Source organism: Lissotriton vulgaris, chromosome 4_1, assembly GCF_964263255.1.
Source record: "Lissotriton vulgaris chromosome 4_1, aLisVul1.2, whole genome shotgun sequence".
Classification (NCBI taxonomy): Eukaryota; Metazoa; Chordata; class Amphibia; order Caudata; family Salamandridae; genus Lissotriton; species Lissotriton vulgaris.
This window is the reverse complement of record NC_141691.1, coordinates 317,680,425-317,708,337: the sequence shown is the minus strand read 5'-3', so window position 1 is coordinate 317,708,337 and position 27,913 is coordinate 317,680,425. Positions and strand designations below refer to the sequence as shown.

The following is a 27,913-nucleotide window of genomic DNA, read 5'->3' as shown; positions in this document are numbered from 1 at the left end:
ACAAGTCATTACAACAACTTGCTGTAGGGGCGGCGCTGGAATTTGGAATAGTATCATTTACTATTCCAACTCCAATGTGTGCAACAGTAGGGAAGGTGTTGGATTGAAAATCAAACAAATCCAACACCTTCTGCCCCCTTACAGCAAGTCGTTGTAACAACTTGCATTGTAATGGCATGCAATGTAACAACGTGTCTTTGTAACAACACGTAATGGCATGCAACATTTCACATGTGTTGTAAATAATGTTCCCCACCCTAGCCACCAAAGTTGCATAGGCCTGCCGGTGTCTATATTTCACCAGTGGTGAGGGGCACAGTTGGGGTCTGGGACGGAGTACAATTGAGACATGGTCTATCTATGCCCTTGTCCCCACAGCTGCCATTGATAGGCAACCAGAACTTCCCACCTGCAGCTAAGAGATCAGCATTCACGACTTGGCAAGAATCCAACTGCAAACTAGTTGGGGACTTGTTCGATGCCCAGGGACTTCCCAACATTACAGTCTGCTTATAAGCTCCCCGACATAGCACGATGGCAGTACTTGACAGTCGCACATTGGGTGACATAGTCCTGGCTTCGAACACACGCAGTAGGGTGCTCACGCCCTTTGAAAAGTGGCTGCTTACATGCTCATCCGACAAAAAACTTTTGTCCGATATGCATGTCTTTCTTGTTATACCTCAGACTCCTTTCAAATCTACTGCACAGGCCAGATGGGAGAGAGAATGTAGGTGCTCCTTTACAGACAGGGAGTGGAATGACATCCTATACCATGCACGAACCTCAGCCCTCAACAACACTAGTAAAGAAAGGTTTTTGAAGATTGGCGATTATTGGTATCTTACCCCAGTCAGGATCCCCACTTGGAACACCAGTGGAAGTGGCAGCTGCTGGCGTCATTGTAACCAACAGGGGACCCTTACCCACCTACTATGGCAGTGTCCCACACTGGAATCTTTTTGGAAGGGGGGTCCTGGGAGTGGTGAACACCATGTTTGTAACTGATATTCTTAGGTTTCCTAGCTGTGTCCTCCTGGATCTCCCCAATCTACTCACTTACCTGTTGTGGACCAGTAGATGTAGAGTGATTGCCTTGGTATTGGGAGCAGCTAAATAGATCCTCTTGCTAGATGGGGTACAGAGACCATGCCTACACATTTAAACTGACTACGCAAATTATGGGAAATATTGGGGATGGAAGGGTTAATGACAGTAGCTATGCACCTCCTACGATAAGATGTAGAAGCATTGTCTAAAGGATAAATATTTTTTACCAAACTTGCGATACAACGCATGCCATTACAACACGGTCATTACAACGACCGCGTTGCTAAATCGCATACCATTACAACGCAAATTGCTACATTGACTTGCTGTAGGTGGCAGAAGGTGTTGGATTTAAAATCCAACACCTTCCCTACTATTGCACAGACTGGAGTTGAAATAGTAAATTATACTATTCCAAAATAAGCACCCTACCTACAGCAAGTCGTTGGAATGACTTGCGTTGTATTGGTATGCGATGCAACAACACAGTCGTTGTAATGACAGCATTGTAATGGCATGCGTTGTAAAAACATGCGATGTAACACAGCCTATTCTGTCTTAAGTACCTCTCTGTGGAATACCGGGAACTGTCCAGTCCAAGCTATCTGTGGATACTATGCTTAAGCCCAGCAGATGAACCCAACTCATGCTGAGCCATCTTAGATCACCTCCACATACATTGTTGCCAGATTAGGCCCGGAATAATATAATCTTTTCGGACTGTACCCATTCCCCCTATCCATTTTCAATCCTTGCCCTCTTTTCTCCCTCTCCCTGTGATACTTGCATATTATGCCTATTGATGATTCACTACCTGTCAGTGGATGTAAGTGAGTAATTCTGTATAACTTGCTTTTCGTAAAAAATGAATTAAATAGATATAAAACCTAAAATGACACCAAAACAGCAAAAATCCAAGGTAGGGACATAGAGATCTGAATTTATAAAGAATAAACCCTTTCTAGTAATTAAAAAACAATAGCGCCAATTTGGGAAATCTAGTTGTGCTTGACCAGGACAAAGTCAAAGTTTGAGTCCAACCGCAGCGGAGCCCTGGGCAGATACACTAAACAGGAGGCCTTGGTCAAAATGTTACCATTGCACTTACAAACTGTTCCGGAAGGTTTTCACTCAACGTCGATCGGGCCTTTCCAGCAGGCCGGCTTTGCAGCTGCTTTGTTTGAATGGTCCTGCGGGAGTCCCCAGTTAACTCCTGGAAGTCTTGAGCTCTGGAGCTTTCAGCGGGACGAACCTGAGATCCAGGTCGCGGTGCGAGATAGTCGTCTTGACTCTCGACGTCGGGTCAGTCACCTTATGGAGCTTTTTCACAAATGTTCTCAAGACGTCAGGAAGTGCTTTCTGAAGTTCCTTTTGGGGGTTTAAAGTGTCCACAAATTATATCCCTGGTTCCAGAGTCAATGAGTTGCTCCTCAGAAGTTGGGACTACAGTTCTCACAATGCACCTGGCCAAATCCTTTAAAGTCCCACTGATGGTGGTCAGCTGGGTTCTTCTTGATGGAGATGATGCAGGTGAAGCTCTTTAACCGGTCATTTTCAGGGAGTCAACTTCTCTTTTTAAAGCAAGGCAATGTCCTTAGAGCTGTAGTGTGTAGCAGGCACAGTCATTCAGAGTGCAGTCCTCTTGGTGCAGGCTAGGGTTCCAGCAGGGCAGTCCTTCTTCTTCTTGTAGTTTCTGCCAGCAGCTCCATTTTGCTATGCAACTCCCACATATTTATCTGTTGATCGGGCAAGTAGGGGGGCAGCCCTGCCCAATGGGGTGCAGGGTGCCGCTAAAAGGCATGACAGCTTCCTCCAAAGTGTGACATATTCTTGCCCCATAAAGCACTGCACTTTAAAATTCAAAGAGAATCTTTCTTCGTGGAGTGAAGACCTGGCTAAGCCAACCGGCTGGTGTGGCTCATTTCCCATAACACTCCCTTCCAAACCTTCGCCAAATTGCATTTCTGGGGGTCCCATCTGGCTGGGTGGTACAGGACAAGGGGGTAGGCCTAGGTTGCATTTTTACTGTCCTGCTCTCTTTGAAGATCTGTTTGATTACCCAGCTCCCTACCTAACCTGTTCTCTGCACGTGCAGATATCCCCCCACCAGAAAACCTCTGTCTCTATGCAGGCCACTTGTCACATCATCAAAGCAGTTTGGCTCAGCCAAACTTTCATAACTCCCTTTCTGTACTAATTGTGACAAATTCAATAGTGGCAGACTGTTGGATTTATCATTCCGAACTTTTTAAGTCCCTGAAATATTATTATAGCTCACTCCTTTCAATAGTTATACGTCATTAAAGTATTCCCATGTTAGCCTATGTAGCTAAAAGGCTACAATGGGGGAAAAAACGAAATTGGTAGGGCATGTAAAACATGTCATAAAATGTCACTGCTTATTTTTACATGGCACCCTACCTAGGGTTGACCTTAGAGATGGGTTATATGTGAAAATAAGGTAGTTTAATACTTTGGAATTACCTTTAGATCCAAAGTCAAATTTGTATGTAATTTCAATTTAAAAGAAGCTTGCAAAGCAGACAAAACAGCAGTGCACACTTAAGTGCCTCAAAGCTACTGGACCTTTAAATCTATATGCCCTGCCATATACTAGGGACTTACAGGTAGGTTGCCAGTGCCATTTGTAATTACACCTAATCAGTGCCGGACTGGCTAATGGGCGTTTTGGTGTGCTGCTGAGCTGGGAGCTGATTTCGTTGATGCGGCCCTGCGTGTGCTGAAAAACAGTAGTTTTGCTTTGTTTATTTCGAAGCACACGCAGGTCCCCATCAACAAAATGAGTCCCCACTGCAGTGGAATTACCCCCATCTTGGCAGCACACCAACACGCCAGGTAGCCAGTCCAGCCCTGCACCTAATTGCCATATACCTTTTTAATCAGAGCACTGGCCTTGCGCCTGGTTAGCAGAGAACAGGATGCAGTTTGAGCCAGTTACCACCAGTATCAGTCAAACAATGGGGGTAATCAGGTCACAAAGGATGACTTTCTTAAATCCACACACCCCTTGAATGAATGAATGAATGAATGAATGAATGAATGAATGAATGAATGAATGAATGAAATAGGTATTTATAGAGCGCAGCATTCACTCCAAGGAGCATCTTGGCGCTATATGACAGAGACTGAGGGGAGATAGGAGGGGAAATTGCAGAAAAGGATGATTGCAGAAGGATCAGATTAGTGCTAAGATTTCCTGATCTGAGGTGCTGAAAATCCAAGTTTTTAATAGTTTTCTGAACATGGGCTCGTTGTTGGTGTGCCTTAGTTGGGTGGGCAGGTGATTCCAAGGTTTTTGCTCCTTTAACTTCCGAAATACTGTGCCAGCAGTATTCAAGGTTAACTGTTTAGAATTTTAGCAAGTCACTTTGGGGTATCAGACACCATTTATTTTCCCAAGGGAGCTTGGCATAAAATGTTTGAAGGACACATTCTACATAGATGCATGCATTGTCTTTCTCTGTGTTGTGTGGGCAAGTCATTGCTTAATCCCTTTGTTATGCCAGCTGCAATGTCAGCATACAAAACGATCACATTTGTATTTAGCATTGGTTTAGCCTCGTACTGCCCTGAACACTGCTATATGTATTCCTCAATACAACACTTACCACAGCAATGCTCTGTTCATAAATACGATCACACGAAGGAGCATTAGTTATTCGGCGATTTTCCAGCTCTGATTCTGTTACAATCTTGAAGCCTTTATTATTGAAGGCAAATTACCACACGGTTATTTGATAAGAATTATTTCTCAGATATATTGTGAGATCTTTTTCCTGCTCTTTCAAAATCCCCTTATAGAGCTAACGGTGATTTTAAAAAGCAGCTAAAGATTTACAGAAATAGTACATAACAACAGATAATAATCATCACCAGGGGACATTATTGATGAATTCTTGCTATTGTATAGAACTGCTACACCCTTTAGGAGAGTTACTGTGATTTATTCTGGTGCACTTGAGGACATTTCGAGTTCACATCACCGTTCTGGGGCATGTTGAAATTCAACGATAGTTGCAGCATCTACAGTGCCAGAAAAAAACCTACAGATAACCAATGAATGTATTCATCTCTGCAAGTATTTGCAAACTTATTCCGGGAGAAAGAGTCCGTTAAAGGTGATCAAGTTAATTAGTCGAGGTAGACAAATGACAGAAACACTTTAAAAAAAACATTTATATGTAGAGCATCCTTTGTTGATTTTTGGAGAGTTATAGTTCACATGAAAACCCTTTCTCACAAAGTGTCGAAAGCGTTTTGAGCCTAAATCATTTACAGGGTCATCATTAGGCGGGGCATAACTTCAGCAGGGGGATGTAGAGTGGAACACCCCCCAATGTTTTATTTCAGTCGGGTAACATGCACAGCTGACTGGCTGGTCATGTCAGCTTATCGTTGCCTAAGGCTATAAGGTGTTGTGGCAGGGCCCCGTCTTAGTCCTTTTCACAGCACTAAAAACATATAATGCCGAGGGGCATGGCCAACTGCTGAGGGAAATGGCCGCACGGTAGCCGAGCTCCGTCGCACCACTCCTGTATCATCCGTACAAATCCAGTTTGCCCCGGCCACCATTGCCTGATTCTGCGCCTGGCTGCAGACAGACCCTGGCACACGTCTGGGCAAAGTTTTGCTGTCATCTGGGGCGCTTACGAGGGGAGGCAAGTCCTGATCTGCTGCGGAGGCTCCTGCGACACGGTGCGCCCCTGACTCCTCCCTGGGCGCGCTCGGAAGCCGAGGTCACGGCGTGGTTTGTAGGCCACAAGTAGTACCATCTGGGGCCGGACTGGAATCCCTCGCCTGGCGGTGCAGGCTTTGCCTCCGCTGCTGCCTATGCACAGCGGAGGCTTCACCCTCCATGACCAGCAATCTGCCGGAGGCTGCGAGTCTCAGGTACGCCTGATTGAAGCGTCCTGCGGCCTGGCCTCCGGCGCACTCATCCCTTTTGTAAAGAGGTGCCTCTACTGTGAGCAGTGAACTCATCCATTTGCAATGGGTCTGGACCTACCTCTGTGTACCCGGGCCCCATGCAATCTGCGACACTCCATGATTGTGCAATTTGAATACAGCGCCATAGTAACGACCTCTGCGGACCTGGCCTTGCTTTCTATCGGACGCTAGGACGCCTGGTGGGGGGAGCGGAACTGTTAAGCTCCTCTTGCGCCCAGTTCCCACAGTAAGGGTCAGGACTGGCCAAATTTTATCGCCCTACGGTGGGGTCTCTCCCACATGCTTGTGTTGCCCTCTCAAGTCTTCGCAGCACCACCTATTCCCGTATTCACATAGATTGGGGGGAGAGACTGGCCAGCGGAACTCGACAGGCCGGTGTGGGTTGACACCCACAGCAGGCGGCAGCGAGTAGCCAGCGATGCTTGCCTTCCCCCCTCTTTCTTTTCCGTTACTGTTTGGGGCCCGTTACCGACAACATAGCGTCCGATCACAGCGGCCGAAACACGGTTCAAGCCAAACTCGATAAATTTGCGTGGCAGAAGAGCCGCAAGGGGGAACAGTCTAGCCCAAAGACCCCTGGGGAGCAACTAGAGCCTATGCTACAGGACATTTTACCTGCAATATTGACCGTGCACACCTCCCTTGAAGCCATTTTCGCCACAGTAGCCACGGAGGTATCCTTGATTAGAGCAGACATGAAGAAAAGTTTGGAACTTGTTGGGGCTGTTGAGGAAACCTTTAAGGAACTAAAAAACGATTCAGACCTTCTCAAGCGGCAAGTGTCTGAGCTCCAGACTGCGCAGGAGGCACCAACACTGCAGCTTGATGACTATGAAGACCGCATGAGATGCAACAACGTCCGAATCCTGGGCGTGCCAGAGCAGGCGGAGGGGCTGGCGGCCGACCTCTTCTTGGAAGAATTGATTCTCAAGCAGCTTCAGCCACGGGCCTATCTAAATGCTTCTCAATCGAGCGTGCACACCGTGTACCCTGAAGCAGAATGCGCAAATAACTGTAGGTATGTCTGTGAGTGCAGGAATTTTACCTTGTGGTGACAGATTCGAAGTTGGGTAAGTCTAATCTACTCAGCCTCTCATCCTTCTATGGTCAATAAAATTAATACCATTGAGCTGGGTAACAGTAAACATATGTTGCTTTATGCCAAGATACCAAAGTGGTGGACATGTTCGTTTATAGACACATATGTTATGTGTGCATGTGTGTAGTGGTGGATCCTCTGCTAAGGCGGCGGAGCGGCGGCCCACTGCTCGTAGAGCAGAGAAAGAAGGAAAAATAAAATGATAATAACTGAACTTTATCATCATTTTATTTTTGTTTGATGCTGGGCTGGGCTGGGTTAGGGCGAGGTTGGGCCGGTGGCTCAGGGAGTAGGCATGGACTATGCACACTAGGGCACATGCCTGTTTGGCTGGCTGATTTGGCAAGCCAAGCAGTCATGCGCACTTTGCATTTTCCCCACCAGGCTGTAATAGACAGCCTCGTAGGGAGTATGCATTGGTTTCCGGTCCCGATCTGAGGGTCATCCGCAGAGCTCAGACCAATCACAGCGCTGCATTGCAGCATTGGGATTGGCTCAGGGGTGCCTGTGTGCTCGGATGCTTCCTGCAGCTTCTTTCTGACTGCAGTCAGGAAGAGCAGAATAGCAGAAGAGAGATGTGACCGGCGCAAAGGTAAGTACATGTATTTTAATATATTCTAACCCTCCCATGCCACACCATCCCCATTCCCTACTAGCTGTCACTGCATGTGAGTGTGTGTGTACACGAGTGCTGTGTCTGTATGTATATGCATAAGTATCTGTGTTGGTTTGTGTCTCAATGGTTGAAGCAGTACTCAGCATTTCAAATCGAGTGCTTTGGCAAAAGCATTAGTTTGATTGTTACAAAAAGCTAAAAATGGCTTCTCCAGGGCTGTTTGGGGTGCATTGGTAGAATACCTGTGTGTATGTCATATTTTGGGGGTGCGAAATTAACATAATTTGGTTTTTGCACAATTACGTGATGTTTGATATTTTGGAGACATTATGCAAAAGTTAACCCCACATTTTTGTGCTACATTTTAGCCCGAAATACGTTCCTTTGTCAATTTTTGACACAAGGACATACTTAAATAGTTTTTAAAAAAAACTGAAACTCTGTCCTATTCTTGGCTTACTGTATGGTCTAACATAGGTTTCTCCAATGAGTAGCTCTACTGGTAGCTCTCCAGCTACCTGTATGTAGCTCTCCCGTATGCAGCATACTAATTAGAAACCTTTACCTTGCTGAATTTATAGATGTATATCAGCATTAAAAATCCTGTATTTGAGACATAAATGTCCATATTTTCAGAACCTATAAGCTGATGTATGAAGAAAAACTGGTTTCATTTCCCAAAAATATTTAAAGCGGATGTCTGAGTGATAAATCATGCAGCGTTGGAGAGAAGTATTACTAATATTACTTTAGTGACAGAGCCATTGCAACTATGGCTGTCATGTATTACCCTTTTAGAGCCATTCCTAATTGATAAAGCATTTTTACCTTCAGCAGTAACCCTATCCGATGTATCAAGCTGATAATTGCTGGCAATCTTTTATGGGGGTGGCCATTTATGCAATCTTGTCTGATGTGTTCACTATTACAACACTAATAAAAATCAGTGGCTCAGGTGATTTTCTTTGAATATACGTAGCTCTCATTACAGAAAAGTGTATGCATCATCCCTTAGAGTTCTATAACACCTTGTCCAACCTTCTGCGCCTGTGCAGCGGGCGAACTTTGGACCGGTCCCACTGAAGAGGCACACACTGACACCCGATTATTCTTCTGACGTTTGGAATCTGTACTCATCGAATAACATAAACCAATGAAAGTTAAATTGACGAACACCCTCTGTGCCATTAGATTTATTTATGAGCAAATAAGCGGTTTTTGCTATAATTGCTCGACGGATTCAAAAGTCAAGAAAGATCTGTACGGAAACTTCACAGCTATTATGAGCTTAGGAAAAAAACAATACGTTTATTTCGTTTTTAAGACCACATATATTTGCAGTGGTTGAACTAATGTTTTTTTTTTAATTTAGCATGTTGACAAGGGTCGAAATACTTGCAGACTAAAAGCCGTTTGACAAAGTGATAATTTCCAAATCAGATAACAAAATGATCATAACTATGTAAGAGATCATTGGAAAATACACGGAAAAATGAATTTCTGCATACTGAGAAACTGTGGTATTTTCTATGGATCCGTGCCTTCTAAGAGTGACATTTCACATTACAAATGATATCGACGTGGAGTACATGTATGTTTCATCTGCCTTTGGTTTTCCTGTTTTGCTAACTTACTTAAAGTGAATTTTCTTTTTGTTTCCGCAGCTAACGATGCAATTGAGAGCACATCTGGTCCCACTGCCACTGCAGTTCTTCGCACCACAGCTGGACACGTATCTCCTTCTGCACGTAGGACTACAGCGGAAGTGTATACATCTCGACCAGTTGGTACTACTGTGACTGCTGAAAAGCCTGGCACTTCCGCATCCAGTTCTCTGACGTCTTCCAGTGGACCCACGCCCCCATTAACCACACAGCTAGTTGCAGACACTAACACAACTTCCAAATTAACCTCAAAAGCCCAAAACATCCAGACACCAACGCCTGCTTCAACGACGCAGCCAAATGGTGCGACTGAACCATCATCACAGACAATAGTGCCATTTTCATCAGAAACTGCACCGAAAGAATCGCAGTTTACATCAAATGACCCAAACAATATCCTGACAACACCATCAACACATGTTAAGGAAACTTCTCCTCCTAGTCAGACGAGCACCACTCCAAACCCTGTTGTGTCTGCAACAACACTAGAAGGTAAACCTGACAGTGCAAGTACGTTGTGTGACTGAGGATGCGTATTACTGTGTCCAGCTCATCTTAGTAACTGACAGTACTTACTGGGTAAACAAGAGAGACACTGGAAGCTAAAATTGCACAAACTAAATTATGACTGCTATATAACACGCCTTAACTAGACTACAGTAGGCCTGGGCAGTGTACTCTGCTCCCTTTTCGGAGTTTGCAGGGTTTTCCACGGAGCAGGGGCGGCCTTAGGCATGTGCAAGCTGTACACCTGCACAGGGCCACCAAGCCAATATATATCCTTAATCTAATAATCCTCTGAGGATGGATACATATTTACGTGGTGGCCCCAGTGGCAGGGATTTGGCAGCCTCCGGCTCTGTTCCACTTCCAAACACTCCGCCCCCCCCCCCCCCCCCTCTTCACTGGCCTCCGCGCCTCTTACGGGGCCTCCTCTTACGGGGCCCTCTTCCGGGGCCCCCTACCTACGCTCCCTGCCCAGGGCCGCCATAAGCCTAGAGCCGCCTCTGCACGGAGCACACAGAGTTGCCAAAAACTCCTTTCTGCATATATGTGTAACAGAAGAGAGTTTTTTCCTCGCTTGAGCTCGCCAATGTCAAATGAGGAATATCCACCTCCTGGCCGGCAGTCAGGTTTCTCAACACGGGTGGTTGTGGATGGTCGCAACGTCTCGCTTTGAAAAACGTTTAGTTTGTGTTGAGAACGCTGCTGCTTTGGTAGAAAATGTACTTGAGTGACAAAAAAAGAATCAGCACCATCTTGTGCTGCGCATAGTGCTGTTCGGGCTGGTTTTACAGCGCGGAACAAACACCCGGCGTTAATAATCGCCGTGAACAGCATGCCCAAACGCACTCTGCTGCTTGCAGAATTCCACTGAGTGTGGCAGAGTTTTGTGGTCACTTAGCTGAGTTCCGCACAGTGGACTCTCAGAACCCTGCCCAGACCTAGACAACATCTTATATATGAAATACACTAATTTTAATACTTCATAAAGGCAGCAAATACTGAGACGGAAGACCAGTTGTAAAGTCACTGCTCTTAGGTTGCAGTTACAATCGTTTCAGTCATATTTCTGTGGTATACTTTTCTAATGATTTTTAAAACTTAAATGTGATGCAAAGCAATCGTTGTTTCTTCTTCAGGTTTGTCTCTGTGATTAAAGGTGGTGTAGTTGTGAGGGATATAGGGGAAATAAATGAAATACAATAAAAGAAGTTGGTAAACAGGTGTGAGACCGGAGACAGCTAAGGTAGTATGTCAGATGCATGGAGGTCTATATACAGTCAAACAAATTAGCTGTAAGATGGTGTATTGATGTGCATTGGCCTAGTAGCTAGGATCATTAGTAACCCTAGGGCGTTCTTGTTAAAGAGGGAGGTACACGGAGCATTAGAATGAAGTTTGGTTTACGCTTTTTGAGATCGCTTCCAGCAAGGGAATGTTGACCGTATGTTGTGAAGTAGATCGGAGTTTAATCCTAGATGAAGGGGGCTTCTCCATGGTCTCATGTGAAAGGTGCATGCTTGTCCAGGCACATCATATTTCAAGCGGTCCAAGCAAATTACTATTCAAGACATTTCTGAAAAGTAATGTTGGAAATACTTTCAACACTTCCCTGAGAGCACAAATTGTGGCTGGTTTGCTTCGAAGGATCCGACCCTTTATTTTTATTGATCTTTTAACTGGCTTAATGCATGTGTGTTGCGGTACCAGAGAATCCTGTATTCATTATAGGGCAGGGGCAACATCTGAAAACACACCGTAGATTTGTTTTGATGAAATATGATTGTTACAGATAAACTCATTGCACACTAACGTCTCATCTGCCTCTGCATTTGTTGCTTTGCTGTTTTATTTATTTTTTATTAAGAAAATAATTTTACTTATTCCTTAGCAAACGGATCAGTTGAGAGCACAGCCGGGTCTGCTGTCACAACAGTGTTTCAACCACATGACACCTCTGCTGTATATAGAACAAGTTCCACAAATGGGACTACCTCAGAAGCATATGTATCCCAACATGTTGGCAGCACAGCGAATGCTGGAAGGACTACAACGCATGTCTCAAAAAATACCCTTGCAGCATCATCATCTACGCATTTTGAGAATCCTCATCATACTCAGGCAACCTCCACAATAAAGCCTACTGTGTCTACAGCAACACATGAAGGTACTTTAAACTGTGAAAGTGTATATGTGTTTGTGTGGGTGATTCATTGTATTTAATATTGAAAGGGCTGTTTAGTTATCCTGGAACTTTTCTAGAGACACACTCTGATGTGTCTTTTAAGCAGCATGAAAGTTTGAAGGGGAGAAAATTATTAGTGCACAGTCAATTTAGAAACACCGCTCCTTGATACAAAATAGCCAAAGAACAATTAAGGAAGGTTAGCCAAAAATAACTGAACATAAATGCCTCAATACAAGGGCATAAAAATACAAAGGAAACAGCATGAAGCCAAATCTGCGCACCCAATTCAGACGGTGCAACATGAGCAAAACTATTAACTCGAGAAGGAGGATACAGACAATCAAGAAAGAGGAGTCCAAATTTCTCTGCATCGAGGGATGATGAACGAAGAGCATTTAAATATATCTCGACTCTATTGCTACGATGACATTTTGAATCAGGAGGAAAGGTGTCAGTTGTGGAGTCTTCCTAAGAAGTCTCTCCACTGTTGAGACAGGTCACGCAGCAAAAAGCCACTATCAGAAGAGGATGAGCTTGGCCTGAGATACTCCCTCTTCAAAGGCAAAGAAGATGTGGCGGCCCTAACCCTAATTCCAACAACCAGTTATCCACAGGTGGAGTTTCCATAGTGCACGTCTAACACGTACTCCACAATGGGCCTCCAAAGTCCTCTCAGCAATCCCGCTCTGTGGGACTTACTGGAGGTAACAGGAGGGCATGTTGGCAAAAAAAGGACTCTTTGGAGCCATGTGGGACTTTATCCCCCCACCAGCAGTGCACCAGGAGGCGTGTTTGCAGAGTGTGGAGAAAGGGGGAATGGCCTCCAAAGTCCTCTTTGCAATCACCCTCTCTGAGACTTACTAGAGGTAACAGGAGGGCATGTTGGCCCTGCGGACCCTCTGGAGCCTAGGTACTTCATCCCCCAACCAGAAGTACACCACAAGGTGCGTTTGCAGAGTTGTGCTAAAAGGAGAAAGGCCCAAAGTGACTTCCCAGACCTTTTTTAAAAAAGTTAACTTTTTAAATAATATTAAGGAAGGGGGGGCGTACAGCCCCGGGGCTAGGCCTTATCTGGATGGAGGAGGGGGCATCTCTCTGGGCAGATTAAGGCCCGGGAACCCCATCTCTGGGGCTCGGCCTCTAGTGCGGGTGCCCTGGTCCTACCCAAGGCTCACACATTATAGAGTTGGGGACTGCGGGGGAGACTGAAAGCCCCCGCGGTCCCTGCTGGCTCCCCACCTCCTGTGGGAGCCAGCATTGCTTTGACACAGAGGGAGCTGCTAACATGCAGCTCACTCTCTGTCAAAGCAATTGTGCTTGCTTTCAGTAAGCAAGAGCATTTCAATGCACTCACTTGCTGAAAGCAAGCGCAGTGTGCTATAACTTGGCAGAAGCGGTAAAGCTCTTGCCTAGCCATAGCAAACAGCGACTTACTAAGGGTGGGCACCTCAGGAGGTAACGGGAGCCAGCCCTGGGGGGTGGCAGTTCCCAGGGCCATCTGTGGCTCCAGGAGGGGAGCTGTGCTGCCCCCCCCTCCATTACAGAACTCAGCCATGGGGAGGGTGTGGTCCCCGGGGCTGCGGGGGGTTCGGGCCCCCCACTTTAATTAAAACTATGTGCACCAGGGAGCTCGCAGTCCCTGGTTCTGGGGGTGGCAGAGCCTCCCTGCAATAATATTTCATTAAGCCCCGTAGAGGGGATGGTCCCCGGGGCTGCAGGGGGCTACGCCGCCTATCACTTTAATTATAACCATTTTCCCAGGGAAGGTGGTGGTCCTGGTTTGCAGTGGGTGTGCCAGAGCTCCCCGTAATAATAATTCATTCAGCCTTGGGGAGGTGGCAGTCCCTGTGCTGATGGGGGACCAGACGGGCCCCCGCGTCAATATAACATTTGACCAGGGGAGTTGGCTGTTGGGATTTAGCACGGTCTGCGCTCAGTCCTCTCTCTCTGCACATGTCTAAAGGTACACCCCTCCCCCTTTTTGCCCATGTGATGGTTTTTAAGGCAGTGGGACCGGGCTATCAGTGCTTGGTTTTAATTCCGGTCACGTTGTCTTTTTGGGAATCGTGTACCTGATCGGGTTGCTGAGTTCGTGTTTTGTTTCTCCAAAGGACGGATTTGGTGTTGAGTCAGAGCGAGGATTCGCTCTGACCGTGAAGTACGTCTTCGGGATTCTGGACGGGGATATCGCAAGTGACTCATTAACTTGCTCAAAGACAAGGAAGTAGGATTCCGGTGCGCGGCTGCGCACGAACATTGCATTCTAGTGAGTGCATTCATTTCCGGGTGTTTTGTGACCCTCGGCGTTCTTGAGAGTGACATTTGGGTTCAGGAAACGAACCAGCTTTACGCTAACGTTTTTGTTTTTCGGTTTTTCACTGAAGTGGCCACGGGGTTTTTTGGGCAGTGGATAATTGTGGAGTTTGTTTTGCACACATAGCAAGAAGAACGGGGTTTTTTCAGTCCGAGGACTTTTTCCCCAAGAAGCGTGCAGCACACAGAAAGGAAAACTAACCCGGCTGGGTGTTTATTTTTGAAGGCTTCCGGACGGACTCTGAGGAATAGAGTGTCCTATGCTGCCCGGCTCCAGTCATTATTGGGTAAGAAGGAGTGAAGAGGTTGTGTTTAATGCAGGTAATTGAATGTGCAAAGAGAGATTGACAGTGGAAGGGATTCTCATGATTGCTCGTTTCTGCTTATGTTTCCTATGCAGGGTGCGAGGTTCCTTATATGCTCTTGAAGCTTAGGAGAGCGGTCAGGAGATTTACTGGGTCTACAAGCCTTCTTCACCTTCCCTTCCCCCGGGGTATTTATTTTTACCCTTCCCTCTCTCCTGGCCCAGGCTGTAGAGTGCATTGGTATTCATACGTGGCCTGCAGCCTGTGCGGGGGTAGAGAGAGGGGACTATCATCGCTCCTGCAGCGTGGTTCCGAGTGGGAGACAGCTTGACATAGGCGGCCCCACATGCATTAATCAATATGTCCCTGGGAGGTGGCGGTTCCTGAGGCTTTAATGCTCCTAGGCGGGGACCTTTGCGCCCCCTATGACATATAATAGACATGGCCCCAGGACCTGGCCCACCCGGGCCGATCTGAAATCAAGCAAAGTGCAGGAGCCCGCACTACAATTTGTTTTCTACATTTGCGTCAGGAGTCGCAGATGGCGGATCTTGGGGGAGTCCCTGTGGGACCCCCCAATAGACCTAGAGGGTCTGGGTGTTTCTACCCTCCTCTCCTTTTCTTTTTCTGATATTTTTTCCTGTGACTTGGTTCAACCGAGTCACGGAAAGGCTGCCAACACTTCCTGGTTTAAAGTGTTGCCAGCTAATCAGATCTCAGCACAAGATCTCGAGTAGGTTTGTGGATGCTCCACATTCCCAGCTGTATAGCTTAAAAACCTTTACATTTCTCAGCAACTACTGAACCGATTTACACTATTTCTCAAAAAGGTTGCTTTTTGGACCAACAGCTACCTTTGTGCCAAATGTGGTGTAATTCTGTTCCGCAGTTCGGGCTGTAGCCTTGTCTAAAGTTCTCTATGGTAATTAATGTGTGGACAAGGTGTTTTGGGATCCCCCCTCTTTGTCTTGGCTCTACTTGATGGATCCCCCCAACATTTTCAAGTCAGCAGCTAAAGTGAACATTAAGCCAGTTTAGAAAATTCTGTGAGGATTCATGAAACGGCGCCAACGTTATTGGCAAATCAAAAAAACTCTTTTCCTATGGAAATTACGTCCTAACTATAACTACCTACTGGCAACGGGCAGTAGGTGATATATATAGAGAGACAATCGGATTATTAAATGCAAATAAGCTTGAGCTTGAATTTGGAACATAAGTGATCCTGGAGCACTTACAACTTTGCAAGTAGAGGGGTATAAATACCCTCCCAAATGGCTCCACTGCAATATTTTTTTAAGGGACTTTTTCTTACATCTTACCTTTACATTTTGCAGCACAATGATCACATATATTGGCTTTCTATGGGTGTTGGGAGTAGACAGTACATATTTCAGTACAATTTTGCTAAATACTGATAGCTAAAAGCCATTAGTTTTAGAGGCAGTTTAAATATATGGCTATGGAATTTCACATTGCCTATAATTTTCCAAAAAGGGGATCGCATCTATCCCTACTACATTCTTTTTCCTATTAATTTGTACCCTACTCCTTCCTAGTATATGTACAGTGAAATGTTATGACCGAGAATCTACTTTGTATGGGCAGGGTGGAAATATGAAAAGTTATAGTCTACTATTGATACATCGGAGGCAATGCCTAAGGAGTCATAACATCACAGGTACTTTTTTCTCTTGTTTGCATCACCGTTCTTTACATTGCTGGTAAGTTCTTTTAAGTGTCCAAACTTTAAAATATGTGTCAATGTCCTTAATTTAGGCTTGTAGTCATATGAGGAAATTACCTTAATTGTGAAGTGTTACTTCACTTCTTGGTTTGAACGTGGGAGTCTTTGCTGACATGCGTTGATTAGTAAACTTGTATTCTATTTGCACAGTACCCCATTGGAGTACCAGCAATGTTTCTACATGAACAGAACTGTGTAAAATATGGGGTACTGTCTGAACACCGTTGTGCAGTGTGCACGGGATGCATTAAGACTGGGCAATGTAATTACTCGGAGGCAAACACTTTCCTAAATATCCACTGAAAAATACTACGTTTAAAGTTTAGTTGTATGTAGATTTTCAAAGAATGAAAAAACCTTTATTAAACCAAAATAAAACACTGAAATTCACCAGTTATATGAAAATGCCCTAAGTATGACTTGCACTGCCATACATTTGAGATGTCATCAGTGATGTAATATGTTAGGTCATAAGCAGTTCATCATAATGGTGTAGGTTATATTTAGGTCATTTACATGTAACTGGTAAATCTCTATGTTTTTGTTTTTAAAAAAGGTTTTTAAAAGACCTAATTAAAGGTGCACTTTAATCTTTGTTTTTCAGTGAATTTCTACAGCTATAAATATCACTGGCATTTGAACATTAATCCTCAAAAATTGTATAACAGATTTGAATCAAACCACAAAAATCATGCTTTCTGGGTAAAAATCTAGCTTTATGACAAATTTGGCATAATTCTGTTCAGCTATTTTTTTTGTAACTTTTTTTATTTTCCCTATAAAAATTGCACCATCACCCCTTGCTGGATCACCACCAAATTTTCTAGGAAGGTGCTTGGGTGGATGACATTTTTTAGTAAATTTCGTGAAGATTCGTCAACAAGCACCAATGATGTTAGCAAAGCAACAAAATGCTTTTTCTATAGAAATTCTGAATTGTTTATAACTGCAAAGTGACGACCGCCACTTTGCAATATATTCTGCTTCCATCATCGAATCAGGAGGAACACACTACTGAGGTTGCCTTCAAATGTGTTTTTAAAGGAACAACCGTCAGTTACATCCAACACATTATGGCCTGGAACAGGTCTTGGTTACGGATAGCAGCTATCTTGTAGTACCACTGTTTATAAGTGCACATACTGAAAACATGTAACTCAGAAATCTCTCTGTGAAAAGAAAAAATACTAGTAAAAAATACATTTTTAACTATTAACAGTTGATGCTTTATCAATTCATTTGTATAATTGCTCATAATTGATTGATTGTGGCTTTTTTTCTAAAATGCCAGAACATCTTTTTAGGTCATTGCAGCGCTGTACAAATGGCAAATCAATCTCCTATGCCTAAGCAAGAAGCCAGCAGTTATACAGCCAGGTTACTACCTGAAGTGGAGGTAGTTAGGGACCAAGCGAAGGGATAAAGAAAGACCATTTCATAGCCAAGCGACCTGTACAGAAAAGGCTCTACCACTCAACTGAGCCAGTTTAAATTTAGGCTGTATCAAAAGATCGCCTTCAGGCAATCGCAAACAATAAATAGGTTGATAACATAAAAACTTGGAATACAAATAGACAGGGCCGGAACCATAAAAGGCTCTATCCACAATAGAGAGGGACATTAAGAGGCCCCTTTTAGGCAAGGAAAGTCAATGGAGTCCATCCAAGGCAGAAGGTGCTGAGGATTGGCGAGGTAGCTGTAACCGTAGCAGGGCTGCAGCAGTAAATGTAAATGTAAATGTGCTGGACTTGTAAAGCGCACAGCTGCCCGTAAGCGTCCCGGCGCTTGCTTAGGGAACCCGTCCTGGTATTCCCCTGTGAGAAACCACAGCAGGGTGTCCACAAGGTGAAAGCCAGGCATCCCGCCGCGAGGGGCCGTAGTGGAGATTAAGCAAGCTATTGCCCAGAGTCGCAGAGTGTGACCCCGTGAGTTGAGTAGGCACCAGAGCGAGAATTGTCGAGTCCGTGGAATTTTTGAGCCCGAGACCCGCCGAGGCGGGGAATCGAACCCTGGTCCACGGTCGATCTCAGCTTCCGGGTCTGCCGCCTCTAACTCAGTCTGAATTCTATACAGATACTTGATTACGAAATCAAGGGATCCTAATATTAAGGAACACCCACAGTCCACCTGAGGTTTCTTAGACCACCAGAGGAAAAAAATTAGAGGAAGAAGCGGGAGGAGCTTTCACATGGTTCTCAAGGGGGCAAACCAAGAGACTCTCAGCTGGTGACTTGCGAGATTAAGGATAAATCAGTATCACAATTAGATGCAAAATCTCTGATTGCTTACAAATTGGAGGAAGGGTATTCTGCCAGCAAAGGACAAAAATCTTCAGGGAGAAAGCAGGGTGTTGAATTCATGGAGTAGCGAAGAACCTCTGTCTTGTCCCCGTTAAGATTTAAGGTGTGCTGGGACAGTTATTTTACGCATACAGAGATGGAATTCTTGAAATGTCGAGGAGAAGGGAAGATGGCGGATTGACTCCACCAAGGAGAGTGCCTCCTGTGGCTTTCCTCAACTATGCAGCCCCCCCACCTCCAAACTATCATCAAGGACCACAGGATACACAGAAAATTCAAATCGATTAAAACACGACAAAAGCAGCACTAGGCCAAAGGACTATCGCCGATTATACCCGAAGCATGGATGTGCTGGCGGTATTCTGTTGAGGTCCGCGGTCATCTCCAGTTGATTAGGGAGGCGCGGTGGTTCACTGCGGCATCTCGCACAGTACCTGGCTATGGCATCGGCTGGGTCTAGGCAGGTCCCAGCATGGCCCCCCAGCGTCCTGCTGTTCACAAGGGACGTGGCCGCAATCGCAAACTAGCAGTATGGAGCCAGGGGATCCCGGGTGCTACAGGTGCTGCTGAATCAATGAGGAAACCGGAAATTCCCCTTTGGACCGAACAGGTGTCCAAGGCTCCCTCTGGCTTGCTGTTAGGCAAGCTGTTTCTGTGGGTGCTGCGTTATGGGAGAACACATGGCTTGATCCAGGCCTGTGGCTCAGACAACTCCGTCCCGGTTTCTGGAATGGCGGATACTCTGCTTGCTGTGGTGCAGAATGGCTGGGGGACTAACTCTGCATCCCAATCCCTCGTTGTTACAAGAGAGGGTGATTCTGTGTCTGATCCACAGGGGGTCGATGGGGCAGATAGTCCTAGTTCCATTAATGCTGCCCAACAGGATCTGGGACATCCTGAATCTGAAATGGCCATCGGTTCAATTTCTATACGGACCAGTTCCAGCACCCGCTCTTCATCACCCTTATATCAGCAAATGGGTAGAGGCAATAGGGGTGTAATACTATTTGATGATGTGGACCCTAACCTGCAAAATGACTCCTCTGTTGTTTCAGAGTGACAGAGTTTAGGAGCAGTGAAAACCTCAGTTACCCCTGAAGTAGACTCAACAATAGGGCAACCCGCAGTTCTGGAAGCTCTTTGCTCTGTAGTGAGTGTTCTGGGTCTCTACACACCCTGCACTTTGGTCCTGAAGAAAGCCCAAACGACCTACCTAGGCGGCCAAGGGCTGAAACATGTCGACCTATTTTAACCACTAATTCCAGTGTGTGGGAGCCCTAGTAACTCTCTTAAACACAGGTTAATAACTTGTTAATCTTATCTCGAATCCAGACCCATGAAAGATTACTCTCTGGCTGTACGAGTTTTTTAGCTTAACACCTCACAAATCACTGATCACTAGAGTTTTTAACCAAGGGAAAACCTCCGGCTGGAGGATGCATAACTACTAACCCTATGAGTATGCCAACACGTGATTAAGTAGCGGAGAATCCAGATATACCGCTTTCTTTCCAACAAAAAACACGTGCATGAGGGTTTTTTATTTGGGACATATTGGTACGCGACCTGCATACACTGGTTATGCAGGACAAGTGATCCTTCCCTACTTGATTTTCATGATTCAAAACCAAGGAAGCTGAATGGATCACGTCTTCCTTCTCCCTCCACAATTGATTTTTTGGTTATTTAGAGGTATGTCCTAAAACTACATCTGATCATAATCCTGGTATGCTAACAGTACAGATGCAGCTAAGGGTCAGAGATGTTCATCGGACTATTTCATTTCCCTGCCATTTACTTAATAATCTGGAGTATTGCGGGCATCTCAGACTAGCAATGAGGGAGTATTTATTGTAGTAGTTAGATCTAGGAAACTGAATGAGTTATATATTTTAGATTAACTTTAGTTGGCATCATAACAGTGTTGTTTCTAGGCCCACATGCCTGACTACATATTTAAATAAATGCTAGTAGTAGTAAACTTTATTGCCCGATTTATTAAAATCATTACAATGTACATATACATAAATAGAATGTTTTAAAAACAAATGATAACATCCGTATCAGCTCATACAAACTAACAAGTGTCCTCTTTGCTTATGGTTCCCACTAATAATCCTTTGAGTAAAATGGTAGGAGATAGACAGTCCAGTCCACAATTTAAAGTGCTAGTGCATGTAAAATAAACTGCATCAGAGATGTTAAGTGTCCCTTTTTGAGTTTTACTGATGGTTTCAGGTACATCAAATTGGACCTACTTGATGTTACATGTGGAAGCACAGCATTACAAGGGAGTGTGACCCAGGTGCCGTTAAAAGAGTTGAAAAATTAGGAGAATGTAATTGTAGCTCATTAAAGTGCTAAAAGATAAATGGCCTGAAAAGTCCACTCCCGGGATGAAGGCTGGGCCTTCCAGCTTGGTGTCTTATTGGCAGAGGCCCCTGCTGCCTTAAATTCCACGTCGTTCAGGTCAATAGTCTTGGGACTAAATAAAAGCTGTATTTCTGCTTTTTGTGCATAATATTTTCCTGTTTCAGACACAAAAGTCATTGTGTTCTCATTTAGAAATGTTTATCCTCTAAATCTCACATTTTGAATGTCGTAGAGTAGCAATTAACTAGTTTGGACGATGGTTCCCAGCATCTGTCTAGGATGGGAGGAGAGGAGGTGAATACTCTTTTGTGTCATATTGTGAAGGCCGAAGTAAAAGAAGAAGTTAGCATTGTATTATCTGTTAGAAAGAGGACACCACCGATTTCATGGGGAACATTGGCTCTGATTGACCCTTGGGTAATGAAAACCTGTAGGATTTAACTTTTGGATGAAATTAGAATTTAAGTTTAAGTGTATGAAACTAGTTGGAGAGATCACTTGCCCCTTCCCACCTTTGCAGGTGGATGCCCCTTCCCTTCTCTTAAGCCAATGTTCCTCGATTTGCTGTTGATAGAGCTACTTTTGAGAGCAAGCACTTTCCCCCTCATTCTTTTTGGAACATTCATTTGGTTATCTTTCGATGCTATATTTGCTGACAACTGCTGCTTCTGTATTTCATTGACTTGACCGCAACCTTACCTTAGCATTAGGGAATTTCCTTAATGTAAACAAGACTTTGCTTTGATTCGCATATGCTGTTCTTAACAACACAATACTCACTTTTACTAAAGTCAGTAACTTGCAACATATTCTTGTAAGCAGTTTCCAGCTGAATTTTGATTCATGCCTGTTTGATTTTATTGGAGGTTGTAATTTTACCAATGTTTAATTAAACCTTTAAGGTTTGCAAACCTTCTCCTCTCTGTCATTACTGTGGGAAAAAATCTACTTCACTTTCATTGCATTGTTATTGAATTCATGAGTCTCAGTTCAAGAAGATGATCCTTCCAGGTGGAGAATGCGGAGTTTTGAGTTTGCGCCAAACTAGCATTGTACAAATACCATCTTTCTCTATCCTGTTCACGCACAGTTGCATCATGCTTTTATGCCACACCTGTCAGAAACTATAGACTTGCCTGAAAGTCTGGTGGCCAAATGGATTATGTCCCACTTGCCAAACGTGGTTGTGCTTCTTTAATATAGAAAACAAGCATCATCACTACTCCTGACACCTTCACTGCAGGAGATGACTTAGGTCAGCTGGATGACTTGAATTGACAATGGTGCTAATGGCCTGTATGAGTCCTCTGTATCGGCTTGATTCTGCCTGATTCAATATAAATACTAACATCGCATATACCTTATCTCCCACCAGTTATCGCAAAGGAACAGAAGCCCTAGCATCAACTGTGTACGATATATCACAAAAGAGGGTGTCTTCCTGCATATTACATGGAGTTGTAGGGTGATTCCCCCCTTTTGGGATGCTATGCAAGATGCATTGGGAGCGGAACTGAGCTGACTGATCGAATTAACTCGTAAAATGGCCCTAGTGAATATAATGGAAGACAAAAGATGTAAGCATGCTGCGATGGCCCTGTTGTGATTCGGGCTTCTTACTGGTAAAACGGAGATCACTCAGAATTGGCAGCAGTTCACTTCCTGGAGCCGGGTAGAGAGAGAGTTGGGACCTGGAGAAACTCCGAGCCCTTTACTACTCTTCTTCTTTGGTCAACAAACATTTTATAGTTGCATGAGAGGTGAGAAGGAGCTAGCATACATTGCAAATCCCAAAACACTGTAACCAATTAGTCAGACATTAAGGCCAGGACTACTGACTAAAGTTTGAAAAGTTTATTACAGACTCAGAATATGGCTGATATAAATGAGTCTCAGAAGCATGTTATAAAAATACAAGATAATCAGAACAAACCTGATCTTTCTAATAAAGTTCAATCTAAACAATAAGAAGCATACAAGAAACTCAGTAGATGCTATACAAAAGATAAGAAAAAGATTTGAAGATAAAATTGCAGAATTCGGTCTTCCTGTCTAGTCATTAGTAAATATATGGAATCTTTCTTACTCTACTCTATACTAAATTTGGGAAATCCAAATTAGTCTAAGGTAAGCAAGGAACATATGTCCGTATAATGGAGGCTTTCATGAAGTACTCCAAATCTATAGGATGTATAGCATAAAGCCATACAGAGAGAGGAATAGCACAGACGTCAGCACCTCATGAAATCCTAAGGGTGTATAGAGCCAGATGTATCAAGCTAAATTGCTATCGCAAACCCTGAAATTCGCAGAATTTCAGCGTTGGCGATCGCAATGTAGCTGTGTGCAATGTAGGAAAGGAAAACCTACTCGCAAAATAAGGAATTGCAAAATTAGCGATTCCCTCTTTTGCGTATGCATTTAGAGAATAGCAATTTGCGATTCCCTAAATGCTATTCTAGTAGCCATCGCAAATTGCAATATTGCTGTAAGGAATCACAAATTACCACCAACTCCAAGTTGGTGGTAATTTGCAATTTCCTCGTAAAAAGCACTTTTTTGCTTGTTTTCAAAGTGACATGTGGCACACATACATGCCCTAAGGCCATGTATGTGAGTCACATGTGCACACATGCACATTTCAGGGGTGCAACAAGGTGTCCTTTTGGAACCCTTACATCCTTGAAATTGCATCAGCAATTTGCGAGTACCTATTGGGTACTCGCAAACTGCGCATGCAATTCCTATTCATTCTTATGGCCCTCCTGGCCCATAGGAATGAATGGGAAGGGATTTCTTAATTGTGCATCGTAATTTGCGATGCGCAATTAAGGAATATTTAGGAATCGCAAAATTTATTATGATTACTACCTACATAACATTTTGCGAGTCCTTAATGGCGATTCTCTAAAAATTGCTATTAAGAATTCGTAAACTGCTACAATGATACATCTGCCCCCTTGCCTCTAACAATGCAACGTCTATTAACATACAAAGTATTCAAAGTAATCTATGTGATCATCTCCAATACATTTCCAGTTTCCACGGTAGCAATTGGCAACTTTTTACATTCTTCCATAGCTTTGATTGGGAACATTTGATTGACCTTGAACATCTCTTTCCCTGCCAGAACTCATCTCCAAATTTGTTAGCACATCTTCTTCTTGCCAAACGTTTCCTCCCATACCTTACTATCGCTACAGCTAAGAATGCCTTTTCTCTAACTAACGAAGCCTTGGCTCCACACCTGCGGAAGAGAGACACATACAGGCAAGAATATCCAGTTTTTAACTGTTAGACATTGAAATCACGCCTTTGGTCACGCTAAGTTAGCAAAACAGTCAAAAGTGCAAACGACATTTGGAATATATGTGCACGTATGGTCACAAATCAGTACGACAATGTGGATATACTTTATATGAGTGATCATGCATAAATGTCAACCCAAATTGTAATATTTTAAAACATTTGAGTAACTATGAATAGGAACTACATTTTTATGGGAAATCTTAAACATTAGTAGGCATGTTTCTATTGTTCAACTATGGAACATTCTCAGAAATACATTTGAAACTGTCATTTTATTAATATTATTATACCGCACTGAGTATTCAGTGCGCTAACTGCACATCATCATTATAAATCTGTGATATTTAAGCGTAAAGCCGAATTATGCTGCTCTTGACCTGTGTTGTACACTGGAAATCCCCCATATGAGTCTCTGGGATGCTCTCAGAAGCACTCCAGAGTATGAGTGGGGTGGTTGCTGTATAAAGACAATGTCTATGTACAGCACAATGGTATATGCCTCACCAAGTGACTGAACTCCCAGTATATTTATTAAGTAATGAGAAAGATTGGTGGAATCATATTTATTGATACATAGGAGTCCAGTGGAGGTGGGAGGAAGGGTCTGATCCATGTGTGAAGACAACATTCTATTTTATTTTATATTAAAAATGCAAACTAAAAAAAAAAAATTCTTAAAAAAAACAAAAAAACAAGGATGCCTGCCAGGGCGTACATTATTATTCACCAACTATCTTGATGTTAAAGGTGGGCACTTCGATGCAAAGATTCCCTCAGACTACCAGTAATGGTCTTCGCTATTAGCACTAAAATGCCAAATAATACTTACAACATGCTAATATAAATAGTAACAATAAAGCATGGATTGCCCTATTTTGCTAGGTGCAGGAACCCCTTCTTTTTGTCATGGTTGCCCCATTTCTCTTTCACTGGACATCTGATAGTTTGACATCCAGAGTAATTGTGCAAAGGCAGAATTGCCAATTTCATACACTCGATAAAAGGTGTCAGCGCGCTCTCGTACTCACTTAATACCAACCCCACCCATCTGTGTTCATGGTATGATGGTAGAAATACTCCATTATACTCCATAAAGCACATCAAGTAACGCCAATAAAAATGTTTTGTGATTCGGCCAAGACACCATTCTGATAAAATTGCACTTTAGTTTGACACTGATAATTTGTTTGAAGTTTTTAGAGATATTTCGTGTGTTTTCTTTCCGAGGCACCACTATGCAGCCTGCTATAGATAGCTTTTGTTTTTTTTTCCACTGGTGTGACTAACGATAGTTAATACCGCAGTCGAATTAATAAAGTTACAGACTGAAGAATGAGTCAATAACACCCCCGTCACCCCCACCACCCCTGCCAAGTGAAGGTTGTCATGCCTACACTGATTGACTGCAGAGAAATACGATCTTATTCTATTTCTCCGATGGCTTATAGGGCAAGCTAACATTCATTAAATGAAAATATCTGTATTTTGAAGTGAAAAAGGCCTGCATGCTAAAGTGAGAAACATATTCCTGTGCTGCTGTCCCTTTTTTCAAAGTTCCCAAAAGTTGTATCACAAAATATGTCAGGGGTAAAAGCTATATCGTTCAGTACAATTTTCCGAAAAGAGTGGCCAAGATCCATTAGTTCAAAGGCAGTTAAAAAATGTAATTTTACATGACTTATAATTTTTTGAAAAAGTGTATAGCTCTCTGTACTAACTTCTGTTTCTAGGGTTGCTTATTTATGGAAATTATTATATTAAACTATCTACTAATGTCGTATGCTGCTACCTAGCCTGCCATAGGAGTGGCACAGGGGCCTACACACAGAGGCGTGCGGTTTGTGACTACACCCTCATGTGAAGAGGTCACTTGGACTATCCCTGCCCCTCTGCAATTGCACCCCGCCGTACCTAGTCAGTATTATCTACATGCTAGGTGGGGCACAGTTATTGCTCCTCCGCCGTTTCGTACCTGCATCCATGTTTCTAAAATGGTAGTGCTTATGTGAGAAGGTAAGTTAGGAGAGAGAGAGAGGACCAAAAAGTCAAAATATTTAAGGACAGATCTACAAGCCCCTTGTGACAACTTTACGCAGCCGTTGAATCACTTCTGTGACACAGCGGCGTCATAAACAATGCGCCACATTGGAACATATTTGCAACGTGATGCATCTAGCGAGATTCACCACGGCTACATTATACCTGCGTCAGGTATAATGTATGCAGGGTGGGCGTTCCCACGCAGAAAAACATTGTAAAAGTGACACAGTGAAATCTACAATATTTCACTGAATCACTTTTACGACGCCACTGCGTCGAAACCTTGCACCTGCTTGAAACAGGCATAAGGAGTGATGCACTATGTTAGAAACCGTCATTCCTAACCATTGCTGGAGTTGCGCCATACTTGTATCATGACTCCAGCAATGCGCAACCCTTACACCGAAAAGAATAGTTATGCGTCTGTCTATCCTTGCGCCACGGTGCTCCGCATTGTAAATGCGGCGCATCCATGGTGGCACAAGGGTTTTTTTATGTGTCGCAATGTAACTGGGGCATCCCTGCAAATATGTAGGGATGCACCAGTTCTTGTAAATCTGACTCTTCTTATTTAGGGCTACAAAAGATTTTGCACCGGAGCAAGATGTAGTCTTTCTGACATAGAGATACAGGCTAAAGGTGCAGTTGGTTCTGAAGGGCCCCTGTAATACCAGCTGACCTCATCGCTTGCACTGCCCCGGCCCTGCCTGGTGTCTAGCAGCACAGGAATCCTACTGCTGGTGGAAGCCTTGTAGAACCAGGGTATGGACAGGGATTGACTCATGAAAGAGGAAATAAAGATGGGTAGAGAAGGAGATGACCGAGAAATGAGGTGGAAAAAGGTTTAAAAGGGAGAGTTCACACTCATCGCGAGACCAAAAGATTTAACCCACAGATGTCATAACTGCTGTATCCTGCAAAGGACGTCAAATGAACATTTTCACCATAAACCAGACATGAGACCTGCGGAGTGACCTATAGCAGCCAAGTAACGTAGGCAGGGCACACTCTATCACTCATCCTTCCTCCATGATGCAGCTGAGACACTATAACACCACTTTGGTCAATCACACAGAGGACCATGATTAGTTCCCATATAAGTGTGCAATAAGTACAGCACCCTTACAACTAACCACCCCCTCAGGGTGCAAAATGCTACACGCCCGACAGTATGTAGGCGCCTTGCACTGGAATAGGAGGCACTATATAAATACAAGTACAATACAATACAATGTAATATTATATATCTGTTATCTCTGCCCATTGACAGGGAACATGCAAAAATCCTGCAGGTGTGGGACAGGGAAGGGAAAAAAAGCAATTTATGGAGAAAGACAATACAAGATCGAAAATGTACTCAAACACTCCCCAACTTGTCAGTAAATGTACTCAACCAGCCACCCTTCCACATCCATGTCCCATCCATCTACTGACTGA

The 27,913-nt window shown here is 43.9% G+C and overlaps 1 protein-coding gene across 2 annotated transcripts in view; it reads left to right on the top strand.

The window, feature by feature from the left end:
- The window catches only part of ADGRG4 (adhesion G protein-coupled receptor G4), a 1,454,718-nt gene that overhangs the window by 280,848 nt on the left and 1,145,957 nt on the right, over positions 1-27,913 (top strand). For both annotated transcript variants that reach the window (XM_086918649.1, XM_086918650.1), the window contains exons 4-5: positions 9,398-9,889; positions 11,793-12,068. In XM_086918649.1, coding sequence (XP_086774775.1) covers positions 9,398-9,889; positions 11,793-12,068 — 768 coding nt within the window. The remainder of the gene's footprint in view (positions 1-9,397; positions 9,890-11,792; positions 12,069-27,913) is intronic.